This window comes from Salmo salar, chromosome 17, assembly GCF_965601325.2.
Source record: "Salmo salar chromosome 17, fSalSal1, whole genome shotgun sequence".
Taxonomy (NCBI): Eukaryota; Metazoa; Chordata; class Actinopteri; order Salmoniformes; family Salmonidae; genus Salmo; species Salmo salar.
The window spans coordinates 28,560,888-28,579,640 of NC_138307.1; the positions used below are offsets into that span (position 1 = coordinate 28,560,888).

At 48.3% G+C, this 18,753-nt stretch overlaps 1 protein-coding gene across 1 annotated transcript in view; it reads right to left on the reverse strand.

The window, feature by feature from the left end:
• The window catches only part of LOC106574926 (propionyl-CoA carboxylase alpha chain, mitochondrial), a 57,620-nt gene that overhangs the window by 14,912 nt on the left and 23,955 nt on the right, over positions 1-18,753 (reverse strand). Inside the window, exons 7-17 of the mRNA XM_082963735.1 lie at positions 12,370-12,501; positions 10,910-10,946; positions 9,868-9,946; positions 9,503-9,700; positions 8,990-9,140; positions 8,701-8,844; positions 8,413-8,487; positions 6,228-6,296; positions 6,048-6,123; positions 4,925-5,138; positions 2,583-2,685 (exon numbers count right to left, since the gene is read on the reverse strand). Coding sequence (XP_082819861.1) covers positions 2,583-2,685; positions 4,925-5,138; positions 6,048-6,123; positions 6,228-6,296; positions 8,413-8,487; positions 8,701-8,844; positions 8,990-9,140; positions 9,503-9,700; positions 9,868-9,946; positions 10,910-10,946; positions 12,370-12,501 — 1,278 coding nt within the window. The remainder of the gene's footprint in view (positions 1-2,582; positions 2,686-4,924; positions 5,139-6,047; positions 6,124-6,227; positions 6,297-8,412; positions 8,488-8,700; positions 8,845-8,989; positions 9,141-9,502; positions 9,701-9,867; positions 9,947-10,909; positions 10,947-12,369; positions 12,502-18,753) is intronic.

An 18,753-nucleotide genomic window follows, 5' to 3' on the forward strand; every position in this document is an offset into this window, starting at 1 on the left:
ACTAGAGGACCAGGGAAAGACCCAGTATCCACTACTAGAGGACCAGGGAAAGACCCAGTATCCACTACTAGAGGACCAGGGAAAGACCCAGTATCCACTACTAGAGGACCAGGGAAAGACCCAGTATCCACTACTAGAGGACCAGGGAAATACCCAGTATCCACTACTAGAGGACCAGGGAAATACCCAGTATCCACTACTAGAGGAGAGGACCAGGGAAAGACCCAGTATCCACTACTAGAGGACCAGGGAAATACCCAGTATCCACTACTAGAGGACCAGGGAAATACCCAGTATCCACTACTAGAGGAGAGGACCAGGGAAAGACCCAGTATCCACTACTAGAGGACCAGGGAAAGACCCAGTATCCACTACTAGAGGACCAGGGAAAGACCCAGTATCCACTACTAGAGGACCAGGGAAAGACCCAGTATCCACTACTAGAGGACCAGGGAAATAACCAGTATCCACTACTAGAGGAGAGGACCAGGGAAATACCCAGTATCCACTACTAGAGGACCAGGGAAAGACCCAGTATCCACTACTAGAGGACCAGGGAAATACCCAGTATCCACTACTAGAGGACCAGGGAAATACCCAGTATCCACTACTAGAGGACCAGGGAAATACCCAGTATCCACTACTAGAGGACCAGGGAAAGACCCAGTATCCACTACTAGAGGACCAGGGAAAGACCCAGTATCCACTACTAGAGGACCAGGGAAAGACCCAGTATCCACTACTAGAGGACCAGGGAAATACCCAGTATCCACTACTAGAGGAGAGGACCAGGAAAGACCCAGTATCCACTACTAGACAGGAGAGGACCAGGGAAAGACCCAGTATCCACTACTAGAGGACCAGGGAAAGACCCAGTATCCACTACTAGACAGGAGAGGACAGGGAAAGACCCAGTATCCACTACTAGAGGACCAGGGAAAGACCCAGTATCCACTACTAGAGGACCAGGAAAGACCCAGTATCCACTACTAGACAGGAGAGGACCAGGGAAAACCCAGTATCCACTACTAGAGGACCAGGGAAAGACCCAGTATCCACTACTAGACAGGAGAGGACCAGGGAAAGACCAGTATCCACTACTAGAGGACCAGGGAAATACCCAGTATCCACTACTAGACAGGAGAGGACCAGGGAAAGACCCAGTATCCACTACTAGAGGACCAGGGAAAGACCCAGTATCCACTACTAGACAGGAGAGGACCAGGGAAAGGACACAGTACCCAGCACCAGTCGTTCCTCTCCTGGGGGTACTGGCCCCTAGTTTGATGTGTGGTTCAGTGGTTCTGGGTGACCAGGAGAGGCTGATTAGGAGCATATGTTATCATGGTTCAAGGAAAACAGCCCACCAGACCAGGGACTGCAGGTGTCTAAACACCCAGCCACCGAGTGATGTCTGTCGGCCAGGACAACCCCTCCTCCCCCCCACCACCTGGACCTCAGCTCCATTCAAGCCCCCTCACAGAGAGAAGGGCCTACTGCCTTCATTCACTTTACCAAACCACAGGGATACCTTCAGGCTCTGATCAGGCTCTGATCAGTCCCTACACCCGGACCTGAAACCCGGACCTGAAACCCGGACCTGAAACCCGGATCCTACACCCGGACCTGAAACCCGGACCCTACACCCGGACCTGAAACCCGGATCTGAAACCCGGACCTGAAACCCGGATCCTACACCCGGACCTGAAACCCGGACCTGAAACCCGGACCTGAAACCCGGATCCTACACCCGGACCTGAAACCCGGACCTGAAACCCGGATCCTACACCCGGACCTGAAACCCGGACCTGAAACCCGGATCCTACACCCGGACCTGAAACCCGGACCTGAAACCCGCACCCTACACCCGGACCTGAAACCCGCACCCTACACCCGGACCTGAAACCCGGACCTGAAACCCGGATCCTACACCCGGACCTGAAACCCGGACCTGAAACCCGGATCCTACACCCGGACCTGAAACCCGGACCTGAAACCCGCACCCTACACCCGGACCTGAAACCCGCACCCTACACCCGGACCTGAAACCCGGACCTGAAACCCGGATCCTACACCCGGACCCTACACCCGGACCCTACACCCGATGAAAACCTGTGGTTTGAGTTGAAGAGAGCAGTTGATAAGCCCAGATGAAGGATATCAAAGATCTGGAAGGATTCTGTGTGGAGAAATGGTCCAAGATCCCAATGTGTTGACCAACTCACAAAACATTTAAGAGAAAGGCTCAGTGCCCTTGTCCTTGCAAGGTGAAGTATTGAAAGGTATTAAAAACAGGGTATTAAAAATCATTTTGATCCCTACCTTTGAGAGAAACAAACATAACTTGTTAAACAAAATAACAAAATAATATAATTTCCCTTTTTGTTGCATAAAATAGATCTCACTATCTAAATGATTTACCTTATACAGTTTTTTGCTCATCTTTATCAAGGGTGTCAATAATTTCGGACCCCACTGTGTGTGTGTGTGTGTGTGTGTGTGTGTGTGTGTGTGTGTGTGTGTGTGTGTGTGTGTGTGTGTGTGTGTGTGTGTGTGTGTGTGTGCGCGCGCGCGTCACTCACAGTGAACGTGGATCCAGAGCGTGACACAGCGACCGCGTGGCTTCCCTTCTCCAACTCCACACACAGCTCCCACTGCCTCCTCTCCTGTGGGGTGGTGGACACCCTGAAACACACACACACACACACACCCCTTTCCCATTAGTATCAGTCTCAGAGAGGAAGCTGAATAAACAGTCAGCTCTTCCACTAACTGACAGCTACTCCCTCTCTCTCCCTACACCAGAGAACAGTCTGCTGGTCTGTTACCTCTCAGCCAACCTTCCTAACACAACTTTCATTAAGAAAGACACTTGAAATGAGCATGGTATAGATGAACATAATCAACAGCACCAACACACGTTTAGCTTTGGAACCAGAAATTCAAGAGATAGAAATGTTTCTAAAATGTTGATGGCTAACTATAGTGTTGAGGCTTTAATGATCATGTTCTCTGGAATACTCCACTGTAGAAGGATCTGTCTGGTTTATCCCTGCTCTGAGGGGGGAGGGGGGAGGGGGGAGGGAGGAGAGAGGAGGAGTGAGAGGAGAGAGGAGGGGGGAGGGAGGAGGAGTGAGAGGAGAGAGGAGGAGAGAGGAGAGAGGAGGGGGGAGGGAGGAGGAGTGAGAGGAGAGAGGAGGAGAGAGGAGAGAGGAGGAGTGAGAGGAGAGAGGAGGAGTGAGAGGAGAGAGGAGGAGTGAGAGGAGAGAGGAGGGGTGAGGGAGGAGAGAGGCAGAGAGGAGACAGGAGGGGTGAGGGAGGAGAGAGGAGGGGGGGGAGGAGAGAGGAGGAGTGAGAGGAGAGGGGAGGGAGGAGAGAGGAGGAGTGAGAGGAGAGAGGAGGGGGAGGGAGGAGTGAGAGGAGAGAGGAGGGGGGAGGGGTGAGGGAGGAGAGAGGAGGAGTGAAGGAGAGAGGAGGGGGGAGGGGTGAGGGAGGAGAGAGGAGGAGTGAGAGGAGAGAGGAGGGGGGAGGGGTGAGGGAGGAGAGAGGAGGAGTGAGAGGAGAGAGGAGGGGGGAGGGAGGAGGGAGGAGAGAGGAGGAGTGAGAGGAGAGAGGAGGGGGAGGGAAGAAAGGAGGGGGAGGGAGGGCTGAGGGGGAGGGAGGGAGTGAGAGAGGCAGAGAGGAGACAGGAGGGGTGAGGGAGGAGAGAGAAGGAGTGAGAGGAGAGAGGAGGGGGGAGGGGGGAGAGAGGAGGAGTGAGAGGAGAGAGGAGGGGGAGGGAGGGAGAGGAGAGAGGAGGGGGAGGGAGGGAGAGGAGAGAGGAGGGGGAGGGAGGGAGGGAGGGAGGGAGGGAGGGAGGGAGGGAGGGAGGGAGGGGGAGTGAGAGGAGAGAGGAGGGGAGGGAGGGAGGGAGGGAGGGAGGGAGGGAGGGAGAGAGAGGGAGGGAGGGAGGGAGGGAGGGGAGAGAGGAGGGGAGGGAGGGAGGGAGTGAGAGGAGAGAGGGAGGGAGGGAGGGAGGGAGGGAGGGAGGGAGGGAGGGAGTGAGAGGAGAGAGGGAGGGAGGGAGGGAGGGAGTGAGAGGAGAGAGGGAGGGAGGGAGGGAGGGAGTGAGAGGAGAGAGGAGGGGGAGGGAGGGAGGGAGGGAGGGGGAGGGAGGGAGGGAGGGAGGGGGAGTGAGAGGAGAGAGGAGGGGGAGGGAGGGAGGGAGGGAGGGAGGGGGGAGTGAGAGGAGAGAGGAGGGGGAGGGAGGGAGGGAGGGAGGGAGGGAGGGAGGGAGGGAGGGAGGGAGGGAGGGAGGGAGGGAGGGAGGGAGGGAGGGAGGGAGGGAGAGGGGGAGTGAGAGGAGAGAGGAGGGGGAGGGAGGGAGGGAGGGAGGGAGGGAGGGATCTACCACTGACTGCAACTACAAAGACCGACCCCCGGTGGTTCATGAACAACAAAGGAAACGATCCGAACAAGAAAGAAGAAAACGTGGCCAGATGTTGAGACAGATGGCAGAGCTGACAGAGAGAATCAAGTCTAACAGTTTGACCAGCAGACTGCTACACCACGCTAGGATACAGCTCTGTTAACTGGTGACATATTGCAGAACTGAGCCGGTGCTACAAGCAATGGAACATGTAAAACACTGGTTTAAACACACAACACAATAATAAACTCAGTAAAAACAGACAATGGACATTCAGATACAGTGAAACAGCACAATAATTAACACATGGGGAACAATGAGAGCTCTAGCTCTTTCTGATGTCAACTAGAACCTCTTGGTGTTTTTACCTCCTCTCTGTTTGATTTAACCAGGTAAGTCATTGAGAACACATCGATTACAATATCAACCTGACCAAGACGGTGCTTTATCTAAATGATATTCCAGTACCAATTCATACAAGAATTTCCCTCAGTTATTTTAATTGATTTAATTTACCTGAGATTACCCAGGAACCTCTGGGAGCGGAGCTGTGCCGAGACGTAGAGAGCGGCTGCGGTGGCGACGAGCTCCCTGCGACCCTCGGAGGTCAGCTGGTGACCTTTGAACCCCTCTGGGTATTCCTCTGGCAGGAAGTTAGTGGTGATGTCACCAGAGATGAAGCGAGGGTGGGTGATGATCTCCCTGAGCAGGGGGATGTTGTGGGTCACACCTGGACAGTCACACAGGAACAACAGTCAGAGACAGGTAGAGATCAGACCCCTGGACAGTCACACACACAGGAACAACAGTCAGAGACAGGTAGAGATCAGACCCCTGGACAGTCACACACACAGGAACAACAGTCAGAGACAGGTAGAGATCAGACCACTGGACAGTCACACACACAGGAACAACAGTCAGAGACAGGTAGAGATCAGAACCCTGGACAGTCACACACACAGGAACAACAGTCAGAGACAGGTAGAGATCAGACCCCTGGACAGTCACACACACAGGAACAACAGTCAGAGACAGGTAGAGATCAGACCCCTGGACAGTCACACACACAGGAACAACAGTCAGAGACAGGTAGAGATCAGAACCCTGGACAGTCACACACACAGGAACAACAGTCAGAGACAGGTAGAGATCAGACCCCTGGACAGTCACACAGGAACAACAGTCAGAGACAGGTAGAGATCAGACCCCTGGACAGTCACACACACAGGAACAACAGTCAGAGACAGGTAGAGATCAGACCCCTGGACAGTCACACACACAGGAACAACAGTCAGAGACAGGTAGAGATCAGACCCCTGGACAGTCACACACACAGGAACAACAGTCAGAGACAGGTAGAGATCAGACCACTGGACAGTCACACACACAGGAACAACAGTCAGAGACAGGTAGAGATCAGAACCCTGGACAGTCACACACACAGGAACAACAGTCAGAGACAGGTAGAGATCAGAACCCTGGACAGTCACACACAGGAACAACAGTCAGAGACAGGTAGAGATCAGAACCTCTACATGTGTGTAGCTCTACAGAAAATGTCAGAGTCTTGAGGTACTGAAGATGCTTCCAGAAAGATATAACACCCAACAGTGTGTGTGTGTTTGTGTGTGTGTCTTACCTCTGATGACATAGTTATCCAGAGCGTCCTCCATCCTCTGCAGGGCTTCAGCGCGCGTGGCGCCATAGGTCACCAGCTACGGCGAGCACAAAGGGACATTCACATTATAGATCAGTAAAACATATTGGAAAGGGCAATGTGATTGTGTTGGGCAGTTTGAGGGAGAACACAGCAGCTAACCTTGGAGATCATTGGGTCATAGTAGATACTGATGTCACTTCCTTCTTGGATGCCACTGTCCACACGCACCTGACAGAGGAGACTACATGTCAGTATGAATACATGTCAGTATGACTACATGTCAGTATGACTACATGTCAGTATGACTACACTGTCACCTGACAGAGGAGACTACATGTCAGTATGAATACATGTCAGTATGACTACATGTCAGTATGACTACATGTCAGTATGACTACATGTCAGTATGAATACACTGTCACCTGACAGAGGAGACTACATGTCAGTATGACTACATGTCAGTATGAATACACATGTCAGTATGACTACATGTCAGTATGAATACATGTCAGTATGACTACATGTCAGTATGACTACATGTCAGTATGAATACACTGTCACCTGACAGAGGAGACTACATGTCAGTATGAATACATGTCAGTATGACTACATGTCAGTATGAATACATGTCAGTATGAATACACTGTCACCTGACAGAGGAGACTACATGTCAGTATGAATACATGTCAGTATGAATACACATGTCAGTATGACTACATGTCAGTATGAATACACTGTCACCTGACAGAGGAGACTACATGTCAGTATGAATACATGTCAGTATGAATACACATGTCAGTATGAATACATGTCAGTATGAATACACATGTCAGTATGACTACATGTCAGTATGACTACATGTCAGTATGACTACATGTCAGTATGACTACATGTCAGTATGAATACACTGTCACCTGACAGAGGAGACTACATGTCAGTATGAATACATGTCAGTATGAATACACATGTCAGTATGACTACATGTCAGTATGACTACATGTCAGTATGAATACACTGTCACCTGACAGAGGAGACTACATGTCAGTATGAATACATGTCAGTATGACTACATGTCAGTATGACTACATGTCAGTATGAATACACTGTCACCTGACAGAGGAGACTACATGTCAGTATGAATACATGTCAGTATGACTACATGTCAGTATGAATACATGTCAGTATGACTACACTGTCACCTGACAGAGGAGACTACATGTCAGTATGAATACATGTCAGTATGACTACATGTCAGTATGACTACATGTCAGTATGAATACACTGTCACCTGACAGAGGAGACTACATGTCAGTATGAATACATGTCAGTATGACTACATGTCAGTATGACTACATGTCAGTATGAATACACTGTCACCTGACAGAGAAGACTACATGTCAGTATGACTACATGTCAGTATGAATACACATGTCAGTATGACTACATGTCAGTATGAATACACTGTCACCTGACAGAGGAGACTACATGTCAGTATGAATACATGTCAGTATGAATACACATGTCAGTATGACTACATGTCAGTATGACTACATGTCAGTATGACTACATGTCAGTATGACTACATGTCAGTATGAATACACTGTCACCTGACAGAGGAGACTACATGTCAGTATGAATACATGTCAGTATGAATACACATGTCAGTATGACTACATGTCAGTATGACTACATGTCAGTATGACTACATGTCAGTATGACTACATGTCAGTATGAATACACTGTCACCTGACAGAGGAGACTACATGTCAGTATGAATACATGTCAGTATGAATACACATGTCAGTATGACTACATGTCAGTATGACTACATGTCAGTATGAATACACTGTCACCTGACAGAGGAGACTACATGTCAGTATGACTACATGTCAGTATGACTACATGTCAGTATGAATACACTGTCACTTGACAGAGGAGACTACATGTCAGTATGACTACATGTCAGTATGACAGAGAGGTCAACACATCACGTCTTCAGCAGAAATAACAGAGAGGTCAACACATCACGTCTTCAGCAGAAATAACAGAGAGGTCAACACATCACGTCTTCAGCAGAAATAACAGAGAGGTCAACACATCACGTCTTCAGCAGAAATAACAGAGAGGTCAACACATCACGTCTTCAGCAGAAATAACAGAGAGGTCAACACATCACGTCTTCAGCAGAAATAACAGAGAGGTCAACACATCACGTCTTCAGCAGAAATAACAGAGAGGTTAACACATCACGTCTTCAGCAGAAATAACAGAGAGGTCAACACATCACGTCTTCAGCAGAAATAACAGAGAGGTCAACACAGAACAAAGTGTGCATGTGACTCACTTTTGGGAGGTTGATGGGTTCCTGGTACTGTGACAGGCGTCCAATGGAGGGCAGACCAAAGGACTTATAGGGGTCCTGGAGAAGGAGAAATATCACCTATGCTTTATAACTGGTTATAACTGCCTAATAAACTCAACCTCTATAACACACAGGAAGTGTCCAGAAGACAGTGGGGACCCAGAAACAGTTTTGTAGAGAGAAGTGACACATTCACTAGCCAGCAGAAGGGCCATGGTTCACCTTATTCACTTTAAGGTACAAAGCAGAACAAGTGTTCAGTGTGCCCACCTCAGCATAGACTCTGCTCTCTATAGCCCAGCCGTTGATGGGGATGTCTTCCTGTTTGTGTAGCAGAGGGAAACCCTTGGCCACCCGGATCATCTGCTGCACCAGGTCCAGACCAGTGATACACTCTGTGATTGGATGCTCCACCTGAACGGGGAAAAGGTCAGCGGTCAGTCAACCACTCAGAGGGGAGGACTGGGTTGATTACAGGAAGTCACTTGGCAAGTGTCTGACTGTCGTGTACAGAAAAACACACAAAGACAAAACTACAGCTTTCTTCCCATCGCCCCACCTGAAGGCGAGTGTTCATCTCCAGGAAGTAGAAGTTCTTGTTGGAATCCACCAAGAACTCTACGGTCCCGGCAGAGGAGTACTGGACTGCTTTAGCCAGCTGTACTGCTTGCTCCCCCATCGCACGACGTGTGTCTGGGTCCAGAAACGTACTGCAGAGAGGACAGAAAACAGAAAACTTAGAGCCCAAGACATTTCTTTTTTTAAATGTAACCTTTATTTAACTAGGCAAGTCAGTTGAGAACAAACCCTAACTCTTATTTACAATGACGGCCTACACCGGCCAAACCCGGACGACGCTGGGTCAATTGTGCGACGCCCTATGGGACTCCCAATCACGGCAGGATGTGACGCAGCCTGGATTTGAACCAGGGACTGCAGTGACGCCTCTTACACTGAGATGCAGTGCCTTAAAGCGCTGCGCCACTCGGCAGCCCACTTGGCAGCCCACTCGGCAGCCCACTCGGGACATACACCAATGGATAAGTTAAAGGTGAAAACATTGACCCCTGACCTTGGAGCCTCCTCCACCACCTTCTGGTTCCTCCTCTGGATAGAACACTCCCTCTCGTTCAGCCACAGAGCATTACCATGCTTATCAGCCAGGACCTGGATCTCAATGTGTCTGGGGTTGTCTACGAACTTCTCTATCAGCAGACGGTCGTCTCCGAAACTAGATGCAGCCTCCTGTGAGGACAAACGAAAACCTTCCCTGGGAAAGACAGAAGGGAAACGGTTTATAAGCCTCATTAAATATCTAAAGTCTATAAATATCTTATTGCCATTTACTACACAGCGTAGAGACGTATAACTAATTGTATAATTAAAATGCTTTTATTATATTTTAATTGCATTTATTACAGCAATAACAAATCTCACCTGGTCTCGTCATCGTTCCAGGCGATCCTCATGCCTTTCCCCCCTCCTCCTGCTGAGGCCTTGATCATCACCGGGTAGCCTGATCAACAACACAATATGACCCGGGTAGCCTGATCAACAACCCAATATGACCCGGGTAGCCTGATCAACAACCCAATATGACCCGGGTAGCCTGATCAACAACCCAATATGACCCGGTAGCCTGATCAACAACCCAATATGACCCGGGTAGCCTGATCAACAACCCAATATGACCCGGTAGCCTGATCAACAACACAATATGACCCGGGTACCCTGATCAACAACACAATATGACCCGGGTACCCTGATCAACAACACAATATGACCCGGTAGCCTGATCAACAACACAATATGACCCGGTAGCCTGATCAACAACACAATATGACCCGGTAGCCTGATCAACAACACAACATGACCGGGTAGCCTGATCAACAACACAACATGACCGGGTAGCCTGATCAACAACCCAACATGACCCGGTAGCCTGATCAACAACACAACATGACCGGGTAGCCTGATCAACAACACAATATGACCGGGTAGCCTGATCAACAACACAACATGACCGGGTAGCCTGATCAACAACACAATATGACCGGGTAGCCTGATCAACAACACAATATGACCGGGTAGCCTGATCAACAACACAATATGACCGGGAAGCCTGATCAACAACACAACATGACCGGGTAGCCTGATCAACAACACAACATGACCGGGTAGCCTGATCAACAACACAATATGATCGGGTAGCCTGATCAACAACACAATATGATCGGGTAGCCTGATCAACAACACAATATGATCGGGTAGCCTGATCAACAACACAATATGACTGGGTAGCCTGATCAACAACACAATATGACCCGGGTAGCCTGATCAACAACACAATATGACCCGGGTAGCCTGATCAACAACACAATATGATCGGGTAGCCTGATCAACAACACACTATGAAAATTCTGCATGGAGGCCAAGCAAATCTTTTTTTAATTAATGAATGGAATTCTGATTCACTTACCGATCTCTCCTGCAATCTTCACAGCGTCCTCCACGTTCTGAGACAGGAGACAGAGTTGTAAGTTCCACCAACCACAAGCAGAGGGGGGGATTTCCCTCATCTCCTTAACCATCCCTTTGTTTCTCTGCGTCTCCCCGTCTGTCTGCGTCTGCCTGCCTGTCTCTCTGCCTGCCTGTCTCCCTGCCTGCCTGCCTGTTTCCCTGCCTGCCTGTCTGCCTGTTTCCCTGCCTGCCTGTCTGCCTGTTTCCCTGCCTGCCTGTCTGCCTGTTTCCCTGCCTGCCTGTCTGCCTGTTTCCCTGCCTGCCTGTCTGCCTGTTTCCCTGCCTGCCTGTCTGCCTGTTTCCCTGCCTGCCTGTCTGTCTCTCTGCCTGCCGGTCTGTCTCTCTGCCTGCCGGTCTGTCTCTCTGCCTGCCGGTCTGTCTCTCTGCCTGCCGGTCTGTCTCTCTGCCTGCCGGTCTGTCTCTCTGCCTGCCGGTCTGTCTCTCTGCCTGCCGGTCTGTCTCTCTGCCTGCCGGTCTGTCTCTCTGCCTGCCGGTCTGTCTCTCTGCCTGCCGGTCTGTCTCTCTGCCTGCCGGTCTGTCTCTCTGCCTGCCGGTCTGTCTCTCTCCCTGCCGGTCTGTCTCTCTCCCTGCCGGTCTGTCTCCCTGCCTGCCGGTCTGTCTCCCTGCCGGTCTGTCTGTCTACCCCATCAATCATGCCCAGGGGCAGCAAAGGTAGAAGAGATCACCCATCAGAGGTGTTGTTGCCCCCCTGGCCTGTGACAGCTATGTGACAACAACCATCTTTATCTATTTATCTACTAGCCATCAGCAGGCGAAGTGTTAAACATGGCCCACACAGCTCTATTAGGACCATCAATGTATACAGAGGAGAGGGGAAGAGCAGGAGAGGAGAGAGAGGGGAGAAAGAAGGGAAGATTGAGTGAGAGAGACAGAGAGAGAGATAGGCTGAGGAAAGAGAGGGGGGAGACGAGAGAGATGGGAGAGGAGAGAAGAAGAGAAGGAGGAGAGAAGAGGGGGTAGAAAGAGGGGGAGAGGAGAGTGGAAGAGCAGGAGGAGAGGGGGAAAGGAGAGAAAGAAGGGAAGATTGAGAAAGAGAAAGGCAAAAGGCTGAGGAGAGAGGGGGTAGAGGAGAGAGAGATGGGGAGAAGAGAGATGGAGATAGAGTGAGGGAAAGAGAGAGGGGGTAGAGGAGAGAGAGAGATGAGAAGAGAGATGGAGATAGAGTGAAGGAAGGAGAGAGCGGGAGATGAGAAGAGAGATGGAGATAGAGTGAAGGAAGGAGAGAGGGGGTAGAGGAGATGGAGGAAAACAAATGCCAGTGTGTAGAATGAGGGATAATGAAGAAGACCAGATCTGAGTGATATTGTTAAATGCAGATCAAGTTTGATTTGTTGCCAGGATGATCATATGCTTGCAGAAAGTTGTTGCCAGGACAACCATGTTGACGGTATAGCTCACCTCGACGACCCCGTCGAACCCGGGGATGACGTTGACATTGGCTGCCTTGGCAAGGAGCTTGCTCTCGATCTTGTCGCCCATGGCATGGATGGCGTGGGTGTCCGGTCCTATGAACACCACGTCTTCTGCAGCCTGCAGGAGACCAACAACATCACCACCACATCAGAGAACAACCTACACTGGAACCATCCAGACAGACAATCACACCTGCTACCTATACCAACCTACACTGGAACCATTCAGACAGACAATCACACCTGCTACCTATACCAACCTACATAATGAACAGACCTGAGTCAGTATAGAGCTGCTACCTCTACCAACCTACATAATGAACAGACCTGGGTCAGTATAGAGCTGCTACCTCTACCAACCTACACTGGAACCATTCAGACAGACAATCACACCTGCTACCTATACCAACCTACATAATGAACAGACCTGGTCAGTATAGAGCTGCTACCTATACCAACCTACATAATGAACAGACCTGGGTCAGTATAGAGCTGCTACCTATACCAACCTACATAATGAACAGACCTGGGTCAGTATAGAGCTGCTACCTCTACCAACCTACATAATGAACAGACCTGAGTCAGTATAGAGCTGCTACCTCTACCAACCTACACTGGAACCATTCAGACAGACAATCACACCTGCTACCTATACCAACCTACATAATGAACAGACCTGGGTCAGTATAGAGCTGCTACCTCTACCAACCTACATAATGAACAGACCTGAGTCAGTATAGAGCTGCTACCTATACCAACCTACATAATGAACAGACCTGGTCAGTATAGAGCTGCTACCTCTACCAACCTACATAATGAACAGACCTGGGTCAGTATAGAGCTGCTACCTATACCAACCTACATAATGAACAGACCTGGGTCAGTATAGAGCTACTACCTATACCAACCTACATAATGAACAGACCTGAGTCAGTATAGAGCTGCTACCTATACCAACCTACATAATGAACAGACCTGAGTCAGTATAGAGCTGCTACCTCTACCAACCTACACTGGAACCATTCAGACAGACAATCACACCTGCTACCTCTACCAACCTACATAATGAACAGACCTGGGTCAGTATAGAGCTGCTACCTATACCAACCTACATAATGAACAGACCTGGGTCAGTATAGAGCCGCTACCTATACCAACCTACATAATGAACAGACCTGGGTCAGTATAGAGCTGCTACCTATACCAACCTACATAATGAACAGACCTGGGTCAGTATAGAGCCGCTACCTATACCAACCTACATAATGAACAGACCTGGGTCAGTATAGAACCGCTACCTATACCAACCTACATAATGAACAGACCTGAGTCAGTATAGAACTGCTGGTACCTATACCAACCTACATAATGAACAGACCTGGGTCAGTATAGAGCTGCTGGTACCTATACCAACCTACATAATGAACAGACCTGAGTCAGTATAGAGCTGCTACCTATACCAACCTACATAATGAACAGACCTGAGTCAGTATAGAGCTGCTACCTCTACCAACCTACACTGGAACCATTCAGACAGACAATCACACCTGCTACCTCTACCAACCTACATAATGAACAGACCTGAGTCAGTATAGAACCGCTACCTATACCAACCTACATAATGAACAGACCTGGTCAGTATAGAGCTGCTACCTCTACCAACCTACATAATGAACAGACCTGAGTCAGTATAGAGCTGCTACCTATACCAACCTACATAATGAACAGACCTGGTCAGTATAGAGCTGCTACCTCTACCAACCTACATAATGAACAGACCTGGGTCAGTATAGAGCTGCTACCTATACCAACCTACATAATGAACAGACCTGGGTCAGTATAGAGCTACTACCTATACCAACCTACATAATGAACAGACCTGAGTCAGTATAGAGCTGCTACCTATACCAACCTACATAATGAACAGACCTGAGTCAGTATAGAGCTGCTACCTCTACCAACCTACACTGGAACCATTCAGACAGACAATCACACCTGCTACCTCTACCAACCTACATAATGAACAGACCTGGGTCAGTATAGAGCTGCTACCTATACCAACCTACATAATGAACAGACCTGGGTCAGTATAGAGCCGCTACCTATACCAACCTACATAATGAACAGACCTGGGTCAGTATAGAGCTGCTACCTATACCAACCTACATAATGAACAGACCTGGGTCAGTATAGAGCCGCTACCTATACCAACCTACATAATGAACAGACCTGGGTCAGTATAGAACCGCTACCTATACCAACCTACATAATGAACAGACCTGAGTCAGTATAGAACTGCTGGTACCTATACCAACCTACATAATGAACAGACCTGGGTCAGTATAGAGCTGCTACCTATACCAACCTACATAATGAACAGACCTGGGTCAGTATAGAGCCGCTACCTATACCAACCTACATAATGAACAGACCTGGGTCAGTATAGAACCGCTACCTATACCAACCTACATAATGAACAGACCTGGGTCAGTATAGAGCTGCTACCTATACCAACCTACATAATGAACAGACCTGGGTCAGTATAGAGCTGCTGGTACCTATACCAACCTACATAATGAACAGACCTGGGTCAGTATAGAGCTGCTGGTACCTATACCAACCTACATAATGAACAGACCTGGGTCAGTATAGAGCTGCTGGTACCTATACCAACCTACATAATGAACAGACCTGGGTCAGTATAGAGCTGCTACCTATACCAACCTACATAATGAACAGACCTGGGTCAGTATAGAGCTGCTACCTATACCAACCTACATAATGAACAGACCTGGGTCAGTATAGAGCTGCTACCTATACCAACCTACATAATGAACAGACCTGGGTCAGTATAGAGCTGCTACCTATACCAACCTATATAATGAACAGACCTGGGTCAGTATAGAGCTGCTACCTATACCAACCTACATAATGAACAGACCTGGTCAGTATAGAACTGCTACCTATACCAACCTACATAATGAACAGACCTGAGTCAGTATAGAACTGCTACCTATACCAACCTACATAATGAACAGACCTGGGTCAGTATAGAGCTGCTACCTATACCAACCTACATAATGAACAGACCTGGGTCAGTATAGAGCTGCTACCTATACCAACCTATATAATGAACAGACCTGGGTCAGTATAGAGCTGCTACCTATACCAACCTACATAATGAACAGACCTGGGTCAGTATAGAACTGCTGGTACCTATACCAACCTACATAATGAACAGACCTGGTCAGTATAGAGCTGCTGCTACCTCTACCAACCTACATAATGAACAGACCTGGGTCAGTATAGAACTGCTACCTATACCAACCTACATAATGAACAGACCTGGGTCAGTATAGAGCTGCTACCTATACCAACCTACATAATGAACAGACCTGGGTCAGTATAGAACTGCTACCTATACCAACCTACATAATGAACAGACCTGGTCAGTATAGAGCTGCTACCTATACCAACCTACATAATGAACAGACCTGGGTCAGTATAGAGCTGCTACCTATACCAACCTACATAATGAACAGACCTGGGTCAGTATAGAGCTGCTACCTATACCAACCTACATAATGAACAGACCTGGGTCAGTATAGAGCTGCTACCTCTACCAACCTACATAATGAACAGACCTGGTCAGTATAGAGCTGCTACCTATACCAACCTACATAATGAACAGACCTGGTCAGTATAGAGCTGCTACCTATACCAACCTATATAATGAACAGACCTGGGTCAGTATAGAGCTGCTACCTATACCAACCTACATAATGAACAGACCTGGGTCAGTATAGAGCTGCTACCTATACCAACCTACATAATGAACAGACCTGGGTCAGTATAGAGCTGCTACCTATACCAACCTACATAATGAACAGACCTGGTCAGTATAGAGCTGCTGCTACCTATACCAACCTACATAATGAACAGACCTGGGTCAGTATAGAACTGCTACCTATACCAACCTACATAATGAACAGACCTGGGTCAGTATAGAACTGCTACCTATACCAACCTACATAATGAACAGACCTGGGTCAGTATAGAGCTGCTACCTATACCAACCTACATAATGAACAGACCTGGGTCAGTATAGAACTGCTACCTATACCAACCTACATAATGAACAGACCTGGTCAGTATAGAGCTGCTACCTCTACCAACCTACATAATGAACAGACCTGGTCAGTATAGAGCTGCTACCTCTACCAACCTACATAATGAACAGACCTGGGTCAGTATAGAACTGCTACCTATACCAACCTACATAATGAACAGACCTGGGTCAGTATAGAGCTGCTACCTCTACCAACCTACATAATGAACAGACCTGGGTCAGTATAGAGCTGCTACCTATACCAACCTACATAATGAACAGACCTGAGTCAGTATAGAGCTGCTACCTCTACCAACCTATATAATGAACAGACCTGGGTCAGTATAGAACTGCTGGTACCTATACCAACCTACATAATGAACAGACCTGGGTCAGTATAGAGCTGCTACCTATACCAACCTACATAATGAACAGACCTGGGTCAGTATAGAGCTGCTGGTACCTATACCAACCTACATAATGAACAGACCTGGGTCAGTATAGAACTGCTACCTCTACCAACCTACATAATGAACAGACCTGGGTCAGTATAGAGCTGCTACCTATACCAACCTACATAATGAACAGACCTGGTCAGTATAGAGCTGCTACCTATACCAACCTACATAATGAACAGACCTGGTCAGTATAGAGCTGCTGGTACCTATACCAACCTACATAATGAACAGACCTGGGTCAGTATAGAACTGCTACCTCTACCAACCTACATAATGAACAGACCTGGGTCAGTATAGAGCTGCTACCTATACCAACCTACATAATGAACAGACCTGGGTCAGTATAGAGCTGCTGGTACCTATACCAACCTACATAATGAACAGACCTGGTCAGTATAGAGCTGCTACCTATACCAACCTACATAATGAACAGACCTGGTCAGTATAGAGCTGCTGGTACCTATACCAACCTACATAATGAACAGACCTGGGTCAGTATAGAGCTGCTGGTACCTATACCAACCTACATAATGAACAGACCTGGGTCAGTATAGAACTGCTGGTACCTATACCAACCTACATAATGAACAGACCTGGGTCAGTATAGAACTGCTGGTACCTATACCAACCTACATAATGAACAGACCTGGGTCAGTATAGAACTGCTGGTACCTATACCAACCTACATAATGAACAGACCTGGGTCAGTATAGAACCGCTACCTATACCAACCTACATAATGAACAGACCTGGGTCAGTATAGAGCCGCTACCTATACCAACCTACATAATGAACAGACCTGGGTCAGTATAGAGCTGCTACCTATACCAACCTACATAATGAACAGACCTGGGTCAGTATAGAACTGCTACCTATACCAACCTACATAATGAACAGACCTGGGTCAGTATAGAGCTGCTACCTATACCAACCTACATAATGAACAGACCTGGGTCAGTATAGAGCTGCTACCTATACCAACCTACATAATGAACAGACCTGGTCAGTATAGAGCTGCTGGTACCTATACCAACCTACATAATGAACAGACCTGGGTCAGTATAGAACTGCTGGTACCTATACCAACCTACATAATGAACAGACCTGGGTCAGTATAGAACTGCTGGTACCTATACCAACCTACATAATGAACAGACCTGGGTCAGTATAGAACTGCTGGTACCTATACCAACCTACATAATGAACAGACCTGGGTCAGTATAGAACTGCTGGTACCTATACCAACCTACATAATGAACAGACCTGGGTCAGTATAGAACTGCTGGTACCTATACCAACCTACATAATGAACAGACCTGGGTCAGTATAGAACTGCTGGTACCTATACCAACCTACATAATGAACAGACCTGGGTCAGTATAGAGCCGCTACCTATACCAACCTACATAATGAACAGACCTGGGTCAGTATAGAGCCGCTACCTATACCAACCTACATAATGAACAGACCTGGGTCAGTATAGAGCTGCTACCTATACCAACCTACATAATGAACAGACCTGGGTCAGTATAGAGCTGCTACCTATACCAACCTACATAATGAACAGACCTGGGTCAGTATAGAACTGCTGGTACCTATACCAACCTACATAATGAACAGACCTGGGTCAGTATAGAACTGCTGGTACCTATACCAACCTACATAATGAACAGACCTGGGTCAGTATAGAACTGCTGGTACCTATACCAACCTACATAATGAACAGACCTGGGTCAGTATAGAACTGCTGGTACCTATACCAACCTACATAATGAACAGACCTGGGTCAGTATAGAACTGCTGG